We start from the raw sequence: 15,813 nt of genomic DNA on the forward strand, positions 1-15,813 counted from the left end.
GAGTATTGGAGCCAATAAACTTGGGCACCAGGGCCGCATCATTAGCGGTGCCATAATGGTGCCTTCTCCTTCTTCTGTACCTGCTGTAAGAAGGGATATATCCTGCTGACTGCCGCCAAGTGTGGGGAGATGCAGTGTCATACAGCGGCAGTAATTACACAGACTCAAGTTGCAAAGAACAAACTTGTATTAACGCATAATCCAGTAATTCACAAAAGACCAGGCAGCAGGTCACCTGACCAGGAACACTCACGACATGTAACAGCAACGTGTAGCATATCAGGCCTAAAGGGGGGCAAACAGCACCTGTTTTGAGGTGCGGATTGCGGCCTCGTCAGTCTGGACCCAAATGGGGAGGTCCTGCCCACACTGTCAAAAGTACCAATACCTGGTTTAATGATCATGGTATCACTGTGCTTGATTGGCCAGCAAACTTGTCTGACCTAAACCCCATAGAGAATCTGTGGGGTATTGTCAAGAGGAAGATGAGAGACATCAGACCCAACAATGCAGATGAGCTGAAAGTCACTATCAAAGAAACCTGGGCTTCCATAACACCTCAGCAGTACCACAGGCTGATGGCTTCCATGCCACGCTGCATTAATGCAATACTTTATGCAAAAGGAGCCCTGACCAAGTGTTAAGTCCCTACTATACTGTACATGGACATACTTTTCACTAAGCCAACATTTCTCTATTAAAAATCCTTTTTTTTTTTTTTTTTTATTGGTCTTATGTAATATTATAGTTTTCTGAGATACTGAATTTTGGGGTTTCACTAGCTATAAGCCATAATCATCAAAATTAAAAAAAAGAAATGCTTGAAATATATCACTCTGTGTGCAATGCATCACTTTTTTAACTTCCTGCCATCCGCGCTACAGCCTATATACGGCTGCAGCGCGGACTTGAATTTTCGGGAGGCCGTTTTTAAACGGCCTCCCAGTGTCACGCCCCCCGCGCGCTCCCGCGAGCGCGCATCGGGGAGAATCTGTGTCGGCCGTGTCCCTTGGACACAGCCGATCACAGATCGTGGTGAATGGCCAATCACAGCGGCCATTCACCACGTGATCAAGCCGTCCAATGAGAGATGATCTCATATGTAAACATATGAGATCATCTCTCATCGCCGGCGCTCCTTCCTCACACAGAGCCTGCAGTGTGAGGAAGGAGGGGGAGCCTCACAGCGCCGGGGACACACAGGAATGTAATCAGGGCACTGATCACCAGTGCCCTGATTACTAAAGGTAAAAACATACACACAGTGCCCCCCATCAGTGCCCACAGTGCCCGCCATCAGTGCCCCCATCAATGCCCACAATCAGTGCCTATAGTGCTGTCAGTCAGTGCCCATCAGTGCCTGCTCATCTAGGCACTGATGAGCACTGACTGGCAGCACTATGGGCACTGAGTGTGGGCACTGATGGTGCTGCCATCAGTGCTCATCAGTGCCACCCATCAGTGCTCATCAGTGCCGCCCATCAGTGCTCAGCAGTGCCACCCATCAGTGTCCATCAGTGCCATCCACCAGTGCCCATCAGTGCCGCCTATCAGTGCCCATCAGTGCCGCCCGTCAGTGCCGCCTCTCAGTGCCCAGCAGTGCCACCTCTCAGTGCCACCTCTCAGTGCCCAGCAGTGCCGCCTATCAGTGCGCATCAGTGCTGCCTATCAGTGCCACCTATCAGTGCCGCCTATCAGTGCCGCCTATCAGTGCTCATCAGTGCAGCATATTAGTACCTCCTCATCAGTGCCAATAAGTGCCACCTCATCAGTGCCCATAAGTGCCACCTCATCAGTGCCCATCAGTGCAGCCTATCAGTGCCCATCAGTGCCGCCTCATCAGCGCACATCAGTGAAGGAGAAAAATTTATTTTCAAAATTTACTCGCAGAAAATAAGAAAAACTTTTTTTTTTTCAAAATTTTCTGTGTTTATTCTTTTTTTTGTAAAAAATAAAAAAAACGGAGATGATTAAATACCACCAAAAGAAAGCTCTATTTGTGTGAAAAAAATTATAAAAATTTCATATGGGTACAGTGTAGAAAATTGGCCTGGATGGGAAGGGTGTTTAAGTGCACAGAAGGCAAGTGGTTAATTGAATTACTGAAATAAAAGTGATGATATTCCACTTTTATCAGAGGAACCTGTATATAAAAACATTTTGAAGAAAACATGTCAGGCCATTTGCAAAAATTGGAGTCTTAGTTTTTAAAGAAGAGCTAAACTGAAGCTTGCGTAGGGGAAGGGGGTCCCATATTCAAAGATTTGCAAGAACGCACAGCAAACATTATTGTAGACTCATCTCCTAGACTGCTCTCCTGTCACTACTCCATCCACTGCCACCTTCTTTTCCGCTGCTTCTTCTGGGCCCGGTATCCCAATGGGCAGCAGGTGATGTTGTAACTCCTGCGCATGCACAGTGGAGCTACATCATCTCAACACTCAGCTCCATTCTGGGCGTCTTACAGATGCCAAGGCAGGGGACGGAGAGAGCACTGTGAATGCTCTGCAGTAAAAATGTTAGGAGAAAGGACAACTCAGGAAAACCCACCCTGAGAATTTATATGAAGCAATAATTGGAGGACATGTAGACAGAAAATGGTTATAAAGAAAACACAATAGGCTAGGTGGGACTTTAAGTGAGACCCCAGCAGGTAGTGCCCGGCGTCTCCATTCCTATATCAAGAAAAAAATGAGGTTGAAGGATTATAAGAGGTGCATGAAAGTCAGCCAGCCCCCAGTCTGATGTACTCACCCTCCAGTCTGTCACCAACCAAATAGACCTGTCTCTTGGTACAAAGAACAGGGGTTTATTTGACACACATTTGCAAATGAAAATTAAAGAAAACAACTGCGCTAATTCAAACCAATAATAAGCAGCAACTTCAAGTGCGACAGACACCCCAAAATAAATAGTAAAAAATAAGCTGCGCTGTATGTTGAACCATCAACTGAAATAGTCCATAAAAAAGTCCAGTAACAAAATGAAGTTGTTGAAAACTTGTGCAGGTACCCCTTACCAAATGGTTGATATAGAGAAGCCAAGTGATGAGTATTCAATTATCCTCGCGGATGTGACACACTATTCACCCAATGACGTTGGGGCTTCTCAGCAGGGGGCATTAAAGTAAAAGAAAATGGACACCATAGTGTAAATCCAACTTAAATGAGGTTAAGCACCAAGAAATAATATTCAAGCCCTATTCAGGTACCGCTTACCAGAAATAAAATAATATAAGGCCGAACAGTAAAAGGAGACTCCAGATACGCCTCAGATGTTGGGAATCGAGGGACCTTGTGATGTCAGTATGGAACTCCAGCAACGTGTAGGTTGAATTTATGAAAAATAAAACAAGGCAAACGCCATAGCGTAAAACCAAAAAAACAAACAAAAAACACCCAAGTGATGTGCACACAACAGGTCTCGTGGGGGGAGAGTCAGTGCATGAGGGAGAATAAGACACCAAACACCAAATAAACTCCGTAGGTACCCCTTACCGAATGCTAAATGAATAAAGAGCAAGCAAAAGAGTGTATGGGGTGTCAATCCAATGAAGATGGCTGCTTACCAGATGGATAAGTAACAGAGAAAAGAGGGACACCAAACATGCAGACCGAATGACCAGTGGTATGTATGCAAATGCATGTGAAAGCTGCAGAGCCACTTCACGGCACCCTGTTAAATCTGCAGTCCTAACACTCCTAATTTAGTGTCTCCACACTGGAAGCACATGACTGCTAATGGATGGATGGGGGAACAGGTGGGAGGGAGACAGCCCAACCTCCCCCAACCCACCCTCATCCATGACTGGTCTGTTGTCTCAAAACTCAAATAACTAAGTTGTAACCATGGTACAAACTGGAAAGGACCAGCTGAGAAGCATGACACCTCCATCCCCTTGGTGGATGCAGTATAAAGACAGATAGGGATTTTATATATGGGGCATGGCCTGTAAAGCACAATGCCTTTCAATCCCTAATTTCCTATGGGACTTTGTGTGAGACAAGCAGGTCTACTTGGTTGGTGACAGACTGGAGGGTGAGTACATCAGACTGGGGGCTGGCTGACTTTCATGCACCTCTTATAATCCTTCAACCTCATAATGGTTGCTACAGGAAATCAGCAGCCCTGATGTGCAACAAAGGATGTAAAAAAGGTGAAAACAGGATTTTATGAAAAAACAAAATATGCCAAATGTTATTAAAAAAGTGATTTAGCAAATTAAAGGAGAAGGATAGCCAAAGCTTTTTTGGCTATACTTCTGTAAGTCACAGGAGTGCAGTTCTGCACTCCTGTGGCCCATTTGTGGCAGTTTGTGACTCAAATCAGCTGATGTCCAGAGCTGGTCCAGAGCTGGTACAGGCTCTGAAAAGATCCCAACCACATGGTCGGGATCCACCCAGAAGCCTGGCATGGAACCTGGCTGAGCCTCTTAGCAACCCGTCAAGAGCCTGAGCCAGTTCCTCTCACCCCCTCCATAGTTCAGTGCTCCAGTGAGCACCGGAAGGGGCAGAGTGGAAAGACGGAGACTGACGGTCACAGCTCTCTGCTCAGAGCGGAAGGGGAGAACTGTGTGATCAACGGTGCTTAATTGCTCAGTTCTCACTACAGAGCCAGCAGGGGACAGATGCAGCATCGGATTGATGCTGCATCCGTCTAGGTGAGTATAAATGTTTTTTTTGTTAAGTTTACATCTCTCTTTTAAATGTCATTTTGTTTACATAGACTTCAAACACAATAAAAAATTGCGATAAATGTTTGCAATATTGGCATGTAAAAGGGTAGTGAACTTTCAGCAGCCCACAATTTGGCATTCTCAAAGACAGAAGGAACATTTATGTTCAAGTATGTTGATGAACAGTGCAACATATTTCCCCTTTTTGTAGACAGAAACAGTGAAGGTGCTGAAAAAAGTAATTAACCGGCAGTCAGTCTTCAGTCATAACATGTAACAGCAAACCAGGAATCTGATTGGATCTTACAGACAACACCTACATGTTTTCTTCCCTCTACTTGCTTTCAAAATGTGGGTATGGTTAATTAGTATTCTGAAAACACGTCATATTTGTTGTTCACATAAGACACCACTATGAATTAATGTATTCATTGCACTGCTGCTGTGTTTTATGAGGTTATTTTTGTAACGAGAATTAAGATTTTACTGTTCTTATGGAAGGTCATACATCCCAGTTTCATGACTTCTAGAAATCATTGACTAAACAGGGGAACTTGTAATACATAACTCTATTTTACTGATGATTCTATAAGTGGCGTCAGCTGTAACAATTACTCAAGGATGTTCCAGTGTCTGTATTGTGTTATGTACTAGCAATCTTCACGTGTTCACAGTTTCTTAGACTGCATTAAACTGCACTCGCTTTAGATGGGAACATTCTGTCATGTCACATGTCCTTATCTAGTTGTGACGTTGTTTTGTTAGGAGATGTATTAGCAGGTATACATAAACATCATTAGAGTTTCAGGCAATTTTGGACTCTTAAAGCAGAACTTAAAGGAGTTTTAAAGTCTCAGGGTTTTTCACCTTACTGCATTCTATGCAGTAAGGAGAAAAACCTTTTCTGCTTCAGCTGCCCCCCTCAGCCCCTCTTTTTCTTACCTGAACCCGATCATTCCAGCGATGAGCACGAGCCCAGAGGCTCCAGCCGCTGTCTTGGGTCATCATTGGATAGATTGATAGTCAATCAAATCCAGTGACACGGGAGCCAGGGGGTGGGGTTAAGTCCTGCTGTCTGTGTCAATGGACGCAGCAGAAGGATTCATGAGCGTGCCCGGCTTTCCGTAGGGGCACCTGATGAAGAGAAGGAGCCAGAAGCCATGCCGGGGCACCCCAGAAAAGGAGGATTGGGGCTGCTCTGTGCAAAGCCCTTGCACAGAGCAGGTAAGTATAACATGTTTGGTATTTAAGAGAAAAAAACTAACCTTTACAATCACTTTAAATTAAATTCAGTAAATTCATTCTGTATATGAAGTAAAGCATGCTTGTTATACCCACTGTGGAATAAGAGGTTGATCCTGTGGATCTTGTGTAAAACAGCTGTTTGATCCTGTCTTCTCTGATCCTCTCCTTCTTCCACAGTCCCCAAACCATCTCCTGACAGTAGAGAGCCTTGGTGGCACTCTACTCATGCTCAGTTTGGTGTGTATTGCTAGAGAGTTTTTTTTTTTCTTGGGAGGGTGCATGTGATCAGCACAGGGCCAATCAGCACTCTCCAGACAGAGGGACAGGGGTCCTGTAGCCTCATAGGACAATCAGGGGGAATAGAAACTTCTCCTACAAGCTTTAACCAGTAACTGATAGATGTCAGAAGACTGCTATATACTACTGATAAGAAAAGGTATTTACCAGTTTATATTTATTAAAATAATTGCATTTCCTTGTTCTGTGTACTGTGGAAGACCAGATATAGTGAATGCAGGCTCCTAGGTTAAGTAAAACGTTATGTCCCGCTTTAAAAAAACTGCAAGCAGGCAGGCTGTTTTTTTTGCAACCTACCTGTCTGCTTGCAGCAGAGGCGTAACTAGAGCCTTCAGGGCCCCGATGCAAGAAAACATGAAGGGCCCCCCCAGATCCCTGGCCGGGGTCCTTCCCTTCAAGCCCAGGGCTCTTCCCACTAATCCTGGGGCTCTTTACTCTCGTTGCATGGCCTTTTATTACGGTCCCGCAGCAGGATCCTTTCACAAGTTCTGCAGTGGGCTCCCTTCCTGCAATCTTGGGGCCTCCCCACAGTGGTGCAATGCCAGGGCCCGGTCGCAAGTGTGACTTTTGCAATCCTGGAAGTTCACCCACTGGTTTTCTACTGGGCCCCCTGGAGCATGGGGCCCGGTAGCAATCGCAACCCCTGCAACCCCTGTAGTTACGCCCCTGGCTTGCAGTGTTCCTTGAAATGTACACTGAGCTGCACAAATGCCTGTAAACCGGGATGACTGCGCTCCTGCGCATGTGCAGTAGTAACACCATCCGCCGCTGGTCAATGAAGACAGCCTCAGCCTGGCACCTGAAAAAAGCCGGGTCGAAAATGCAGGCGTCTGGGAAGTAAAGGTAATTATCGCAGTGTTTAGCTCCACTTTGTTCACAGTCACTAACAGCACCTATGATAGGTAGCCTGCAGTACATGCTGCCAGGAGAGGGTTATAAATGATACGTGAGAGCTGTATTTTGACATCATGCTGCCCTAGGTAATGATGACACCCTTGGTACATGCTTTGTATTAATAAAACATAATAATATAATTTGCTGTTAAAGGAAAAATGTTTTATGCTCTATAGTCCCCTTTAAACTGTAAAGACAACAAACTAAAGAAAGCTTCATTTCATTTCAGTTTCATGTTTCTTGAACTGTAGTGAGTCTTCTGACTACTTTTATTGACAATTGCGTGGTCATGCAACACTGTACCCAAGTTAAATTTTACTTTTTTTTTCACACAAAAAGAGCTTTCATTTGGTGGTATTTAATCATCACTGGGGTTTTTTTTTTTTTTTTCTAAATAAACGAAAAAAGAACGAAAATTTAGAAAAAAAAACATGTTTTCCTCAATTTCTGATATAATATTTTGCATATAAATATTCTCTCTTCATAAATTTAGACCAAACTGTATTGTGCTTAATTTCTTTGGTGAAAATAACCCAAATCGGTATATAATATCTAGTCTGTAGGAAAGTTACATTCTACAAAGTATGGTATATATATCTGAAAATTGATGAGTTCTGATGTACTGACAGCCTCTCTCATTTCTTGAGGCCTGAAAACATCAGGACAGTACAAATATCCTCCAAATGACCACTTTTTGTAAAGTAGAAAGACCAAAGTATTTATTAAGAAGTATGGTGAGGTTTTTGAAGTTGTATTTTTTTTTGTCACAATTTTTGGGAAAATGAAGAAATTATTAAAAAATGGTTTTCGTCACAATTCGTTTTTTCTACATACTGTCACCAGTGCAGTACAGATTCACCATATAACTGGTGTGGCGGTGATCAGGGATACTGACTGATGTCAGTAAGTAAAATTACATTTTTTTTCTTTAATTTACTTTTTTTTTTAACACACTGTGACCAGAGCAATATGCATAGTAATATTGTACTACGCTGGAAAAATTGATCAGGATACATTTTTTTTTTTTTACATTATGATTGCTTATACTGGTGAATCTTACTGTTGTAAGCAACCATTTTTACTGAATAAAATTGATTTATTCAGTATTTACTATTGTGGTTAGCTGAGATTAGACACAGCTCATCACATGGTACAGGTGGGCTGTGAATGACACTGTCTGTACCATGTGATCACTGTGACCAATCACAGAGATCAACATGGCATAAATGAAAGCCATCCATGGTGTACAATTGTCATATTATCTGCTGTGATTGGTCAGTGATCACACAGTACTGGCAGCAGGCAGTACACTGATCAGTCACCCGCTGTTTTTCGGTGGACACAGCGAGTGACAGATCATGCTGCAGCGTGGACCGTGGGGCGTGCACGAGGCGCATTCTGGGAGGACGTCATATGACTTCCACCGTCATGGCGAATGTCCTGTCTAGTCATCATTTGTCTATAAGCCAGGCGGGAACTGGTTAAGGGAGAGTTTAAAACACATTTTTGAATACTCAGGGATCCTCACCCATGCAGGGTGAGGGGTAGTCCAGTTGAGAGAAGTGGACTGAATTACAGTTATCTCAGGAATGGTAAATCCTCTTTGGGACCCAGAATTAAAAAGGTTTAGGGAGAAAGAGCCTCCAACCCCTGATTAAAGGGACATTGGTCACTTCAGGGTTTAACCGCCTGCACAAGAGTCTGGAAAAGGAACAGAAAACAGCCAGCAGGTGTCTATGAGGTGAAGGGGAGTAATTCACAACTATGAGCAGGTGTGGACTGTCTGGCAACTAAGAAGCTGTTTGCTGAACCCCTGTGGTCTTTGCGGTGCCTTGAAACAGACAAGACCTTAACCCAGGTATTGGACTAGTATATTGGTGGTGAGCCATCGTATTGTTTTTCATGAATCCAGGGTTATGGAGTGTTAGCTTTATTTTTGCTGAAGACTGTTTTTTGTTTTTTTTTTTTGCTTGTTTTGTGAAGTCTAAGGCTCCGTTCACATGTCAGCGTATGATCGCGGGCAGAACCGCCGCGTCCTTCAGACGGCCTGAAGAAGGAGCGCATGCTCCGCAAACGCGTCGCCTTTCAAGCACGCAGAGTCGACCAGGAAGTGACACCACGGCCCTCCATCCTACGGACACACGCTGCCGGATCAACACAGAGAGATCAGCGCGTCCCGCACCAGGAGACCGCAGCTTATCCCTCGCAGCATCACGTACTGTCTTAGGGCTCTAAACTCCTCTGATCTTACCCTGTATCACAGTGCTGCAGGTGACATTGGGAGTCTGATAGCCCCCCTGATATCTCATTAAAAGGAACCTGTCACCTGCTATCTGCTATTACATGGTATAAAGTACAAAAAGTTCAAAACATTGAAATTTTATAAAAATGCTTGTGTCTGATTTTCACTTGTACATAAATGATGGGGTCACACATATTAAGTAGCATTGTACACACCAGAGTGAAAGTAATAGTTCTAGGGCCAGTGTTCAATGTTAACTCTATACAGATGAGCGGTAAAATACATTTTGTGCATCAAAGTTGTTCACTATTTCCCAGGCATGCGCAATTTTATAGCTTGACATATTTGGTATCTATTTACCTAACACAACCTCATCTTTTATATGAAAAAATATATATATTTATATTGTGTCTGTGGATGATAAATTATTTGAGTGTATTTCTTAACTGAAACAAAAAATTGCAACTGCCACCATTTTATTCTACAGGGTCTCTGCTTTAAAAATATATAATGTTTTGGGGTTTTAAGTAATCATCAGGCCTAAAATGTGCATTTTAGCATGTGTTCAAAAAGATGAAAAACTGGCTCCAGCAGTGAAAGGTTATAAACATACCTACGAAGTTTGCCCAATAAGCTATTTTTGCATATTAACAAAGAATATATGTTACAGTCTGATACAAAAGTAAAAACAATGGCCATTTACCTGTGTCTCCCTATGGTGTCTGCCTGGATCTTTCTCATAGCTTTCAGCATAAATTCGTAGAGTGGTTCCCACATAGCCTGAGGCACTAAGTCGAAATATAATCCTTGATCCATCTGCAAATATAATTCTGAGTCCCTAGAAAGCAAAAGCACAGTATAAATTACATTAACTAGAATGATATTTGCTACCCATTGATTTTTTTTTTTTTTTTTTTGTAGTAGTACAATGTGCTTGGTAACAGGTAATGTTTATTTCTTTGAATAATTAAAAAGATTTATATATTTTCTAGATTTCAACTAATAATGTCCAGTGTCCGAAACGTGTTGGGAAGAGTCTATTCAGACTGCCTGTAAAGCTGGCCATGCATGGCCATTTCCCAGATCCACACATTCAAGGTGAATGGGAGAATCCTGCCCACTGTGCTATTGTATTCTGACTGGGGAGACTCCCCCCGCTAATAGAATATTGGCGATTGGCTGCAGCTGGCGATTGAGCAGCTTTTATCTGACAGGGTGGTTGAACAGAAGTTGATTGGTAGATAAAGATAGATGAGACACCTTATAACAGGACATGTGTTACTGGTAAAATTACCAGGCGAAAGTGAAGGAAAAAAAAAAAAAAACTAAAACAGAAAACTACTGTAATGTAGTCATGACAATAAACGGGTATGCTGCAATATATAAATTTTTTCCTTTTGGGTTTAGATATGTTTTTTTTTTTGTCAATTTATTTTTATTCAGCTTTATGCAACACAAAACAAAAACACCTCGCCACACAGGGCGGAATATACAACAGAAAAACTTCAAAGTCAACCCCACTCCTTCCAATTCCCTCCCCAACTAGGCTCACCACCCTGCAGGCAACTCCCCCATCCCTGGATGTAAGTCCCCCTTAGGGGACAAGAATAACCAAAGCTATAATACATACATTAAACCAGTGTTCAGCCTCTGGGTTTAGATATTCTATAAAGTGGTTCTAAAGGCAGAAGGATTATTTTTTAATCTTAATGCATTCTATGCAATAAGATAAAAAAAACCTTCAGTGTACAGCACCCCCTCTCAGCTCCCCTAATACTTACCTGAGCCCATCTCGATCCAGCGATGTTGCGTGAGAGCCTTGACTGTCTGGGACTCTCCTTCCTGATTGGCTGAGACACATCAGCGGGCACTATTGGCTCCCGCTGCTGTCAGTCAAACTAAGTGAGCCAATGAGTTAGAAAGAGGGTGGGGCTGAGCTGTGGATTCATCTCTGAATGGACACACAGAGCAGCGGCTCGGCTCAGGGGCCCCCATAGCAAGTTGCTGTGGGGGGCACTCGGCAGGAGGGAGGGGCCAGGAGTGACAGCAAGGGACTCGAAAAGAGGCAGATCAGTGTTGCTCTGTGCAAAACCATTGCACAGAGCAGGTGAGTATAACGTGTTTGTTATTTTTAAATAAAAAAAAAAAAAACAAAACAAAGTCTTTAATATCACTTTAAGCACCAGTTTATTGCTTTTACTATACATGAGAATTTTATTTCTGGCACTTGCAGTTCAAACTAACAAACACTAGATGGCAATGCTTCATTATTAATTTAGACAACTAGACATACTTGCTGAATAGGAAAACAAACACTAATTCTGAGTATGCAGAACCCTTCATGATACAAATGGTATGCCATAATTTGCAGCAAGAATGGGTCACTGATCTTTACTGAAAGTAAAGTCAGGATCAAGATGATAGCCCTCCAGTCTGTACTATTAAAACCAATTTAGCAAAGACACCTCCCATATTTCTCTTATCAATTTTTACTGTTGTCACTCATATCAACATTTAAAGTAAACCTAACACGAACATAAGTTTTAAAACAACATATAATGAAATATGTATAAACAGAGATTTTCTCCAGTGAAAACGGCATTTTAAAACTGTCAGGAGATCCAGGGATACAGGTTATATGCAAATAAAAATCCATTACTAATCCATTAATAATTAATTTGCACAAGGTAGAATTGGGTTTTGATAGCCCATAACAGGAAATTAGAGGCTGACAAATCAAAAGGTATTTTTCTGTACTTGCAGGGTCTCCAAGGGAATAAAACATGGGGAAAAATACATGGACTACAGAGATGTGCTGCATGTTTTTTTCTAACATTTAGACTACCTCTACATAGGCTATCCCCCCATCAGTCCATCATGAATACTGCTCCCAGACTTATCTACCTTACCAACCATTCAGTGTCCGCCACCCCTCTCTGAATAATATTCAAAACACTAACAACATACAAAGCCATCCACAATTCTGTCCCCAGCTACAACACTAATCTTGTCTGAAAATTTCACCCAAACCGTCCCCTATGCTCGTCCAAAGACATCCTGCTCTCTAGCTTTCTCGTCTCCTCCTTAGATGCTAATCTCCAGGACTTCTCCAGAGTCTCCCCTATGCTCTGGAACTCCCTACCTCAATCTGCCTGACTATCTCCTACTCGGCTACCTTTAGGTGATCCCTGAAAACTCATTTAGCCTATCACACCTCCAACTAACAACTGAACTTTTACTTCTTCATCAGCTTATCCTTTACAGTTATTCCTTTTTGTGGCACTTGCCCCACCCTATTAAATTGTAAGTTCTTATGAGCATTGCCTTCTTAACCCTCTTGTATTTTATTGTATTGTAACTGTATTGTCTCCCTTTATGTTGAAAAGCAATGCGCAAACTGTAGACTCTATATCATTCCTGTAGAATGTTAATAATTTTTCCCCAACATACACTTTAAATGTGGGACAGTTATTCACATTCTTATGTAGAGATTCCTTTTAGTTTGACGTACTAATACTGCCAAAACAAACAAACAAAAATGTTTGTACAAAAAAACGTGAACCATTTACACTGCATAGATGTCCTCCTAGGACACCACAGGCTTTTTTTACCCCCTTCACACCGGCGCCTCCCGGCCGTTTAAAGGTTTTTGAGATGCCGGGAGGTGGGGCGGGGTCTATAATCATGTGATCGCCACTATTGGCTGTCACGGCAGTCACATGATCGGAATGCTCCCAATCACAAGCAGCGATCAGAAGCTTTCTATTATCCACTGGTAACTGTGTCGGGACCATGCTCTTGGCATAGCTGAGTTTGCAATGTAGTACGCAAATATGGCTCACCCGTCGAGAGGCTGTATTTTTCGTGCCGTCGGCACCAAGAGGTAATAAGGAGTTTAAATTCTTAAAGCATTTGTAAACTGTGCATTTTTTGTCCCGCTACAGTTCATGCCATAATGGGCTTGTATGTACTTCTGCATAGAGTTACTCTTGTGTGCCCCTGTTTTTTCAACTGCTGCATAATGTTATTCTTGTGTACCAGTGAATCTCCAACTGCTGCATAGTGTTACTCTTGTGTACCAGTGTATCTCCAATTGCTACATAGTGTTACTCTTGTGGACCAGTCTATCTCCAGCTGTTGCATAGTGTTACTCTTGTGTACCAGTGTATCTCCAACTGCTGCATAGTGTTACTCTTGTGTACCAGTGTATCTCCAACTGCTGCATAGTGTTACTCTTGTGTACCAGTGAATCTCCAACTGCTGCATAGTGTTACTCTTGTGTATCAGTGTATCTCCAATTGCTGCATAGTGTTACTCTTGTGGACCAGTCTATCTACAACTGTTGCATAGTGTTACTCTTGTGTACCAGTGTATCTCCAACTGCTGCATAGTGTTACTCTTGTGTACCAGTGTATCTCCAACTGCTGCATAGTGTTACTCTTGTGTACCAGTGTATCTCCAACTGCTGCATAGTGTTACTCTTGTGTACCAGTGAATCTCCAACTGCTGCATAGTGTTACTCTTGTGTATCAGTGTATCTCCAATTGCTGCATAGTGTTACTCTTGTGGACCAGTCTATCTACAACTGTTGCATAGTGTTACTCTTGTGTACTAGTGTATCTCCAACTGTTGCATAGTGTTACTCTTGTGTACCAGTGTATCTCCAACTGTTGCATAGTGTTACTCTTGTGTACCAGTGTATCTCCAACTGCTGCATAGTGTTACTCTTGTGTACCAGTGAATCTCCAACTGCTGCATAGTGTTACTCTTGTGTATCAGTGTATCTCCAATTGCTGCATAGTGTTACTCTTGTGGACCAGTCTATCTACAACTGTTGCATAGTGTTACTCTTGTGTACTAGTGTATCTCCAACTGTTGCATAGTGTTACTCTTGTGTACCAGTGTATTTCCAATTGCTGCATAGTGTTACTCTTGTGTACCAGTGTATCTCCAACTGCTGCATAGTGTTACTCTTGAGTACCAGTGTATCTCCAACCGCTGCATAGTGTTACTCTTGTGTGTACCAGTGTATCTCCAACTGCTGCATAGTGTTACTCTTGTGTACCAGTGTATCTCCAACCGCTGCATAGTGTTACTCTTGTGTGTACCAGTGTATTTCAACTGCTGCATAGTGTTACTCTTGTGCACCAGTTTATTTTCAGCTTCTGCATAGAGTTACTTTTATGTACCACTGTATTTCCAACTGCGACATTTACTAAAACTGTGCACTCAGAATCTGGTGTAGCTGTACATGGTAGCCAGTCAGCTTCTAACTTTAGCTTGTTCAATTAAGCTTTGACAATGAAACTTGGAAGCTGATTGGTTTCTATGTAGAGTTTCCCCAGATTTTGCACTCTCCAGTTTTAGTAAATAACCTCCATTGTGTCGCTCTTGTGTACGTCTCACCATTAAACAGGCATATATTATGTATTTAGATCTAGAACCATAATTATTGTAATATCTCTAAACAAATACTTGAGACAATGGTCTTGAGAGGGATTGTATAAGTATATAAGCTTGATTTAATGTCATTTCTGTATGCTATGGGAAAGGCTTCGGCTGAAACGTGTTAGCATTTATTGGATTTTGCTATTGGCTTTTGTGCTACAATAACATTTTCTAATGAAGAAGCCTTCAAGTTGCCGGATTATGATTTTTATGAACTCGCAGTGCACGCTACAGCCAGAGCACCGATACTCTGCTCACACACCTTCTAACACAGCGGTAGAGCTTGGATAAATGTTTGTGCTTCATGTAGTTCAGTTTTGGTCACCAATTCTCAGGAAAGACATTGTTGAAGTAGAAAGAGTTAAGTAAAGGAGGACTTCAGCTATGAGGATCGATTATATAGATTACAGTCATTTTCTCTGGAGAAGAGGAGCTTAAAGCGGAGTTCCGGGTACAAAATCGACCTAATCGATTTTGTGCCCATCCGCTGGATCTTCTTCACCTGAAAAGGAATTGGATAGTTAGGTATATTTAGGTATATATTTATTTTTTTACTCACCTTGTAATTGTAGATAGAAAATACTCACCTATTCTGCACTTCCTCCCTCTGTGCCGCGGCTCCGCCGTCACTTCCTGTCTTGCGATGATTCCTGGGAGCTGAACGTCATCGCTCCCAGGAATCAATGCGACGGCACCGGCCCCGCTCATCACTTCCGGGGCGGCGCCGCACCGGAAGTGACGAGAAGGGCAGGTGCAGGCGCATTCTGGGAGAAGAAGACACGGAAGAGGATGCAGAAGAGGATCGTGCTGGCTTCAGCTGTCCACAACAGAGATGGCAACGCTGGAGAAGAAATTTTATAAGTGAGTATTTCTTCTTGCAGGTAAGTGCGAACCGGGACAGATCAGAGGCTAGCCATTGTGTAATGTACTAGCCCTGACTGTCCCGGGGGTATGTTTAGTTAAAAAACGTTTTCGTGCCCGGAACTCCGCTTTAAGAGGGAATATGATTACA

At 42.6% G+C, this 15,813-nt stretch overlaps 1 protein-coding gene across 1 annotated transcript in view; it reads right to left on the bottom strand.

Moving 5' to 3' along the window:
• Nucleotides 1-15,813, bottom strand: part of PGM5 (phosphoglucomutase 5) — a 179,264-nt gene that overhangs the window by 23,414 nt on the left and 140,037 nt on the right. The window contains exon 9 of the mRNA XM_082245045.1: nt 10,057-10,191. Coding sequence (XP_082101171.1) covers nt 10,057-10,191 — 135 coding nt within the window. The remainder of the gene's footprint in view (nt 1-10,056; nt 10,192-15,813) is intronic.

Source organism: Pelophylax lessonae (assembly GCF_965119305.1).
Source record: "Pelophylax lessonae genome assembly, chromosome: 1".
In the NCBI taxonomy this organism is placed as follows: Eukaryota; Metazoa; Chordata; class Amphibia; order Anura; family Ranidae; genus Pelophylax; species Pelophylax lessonae.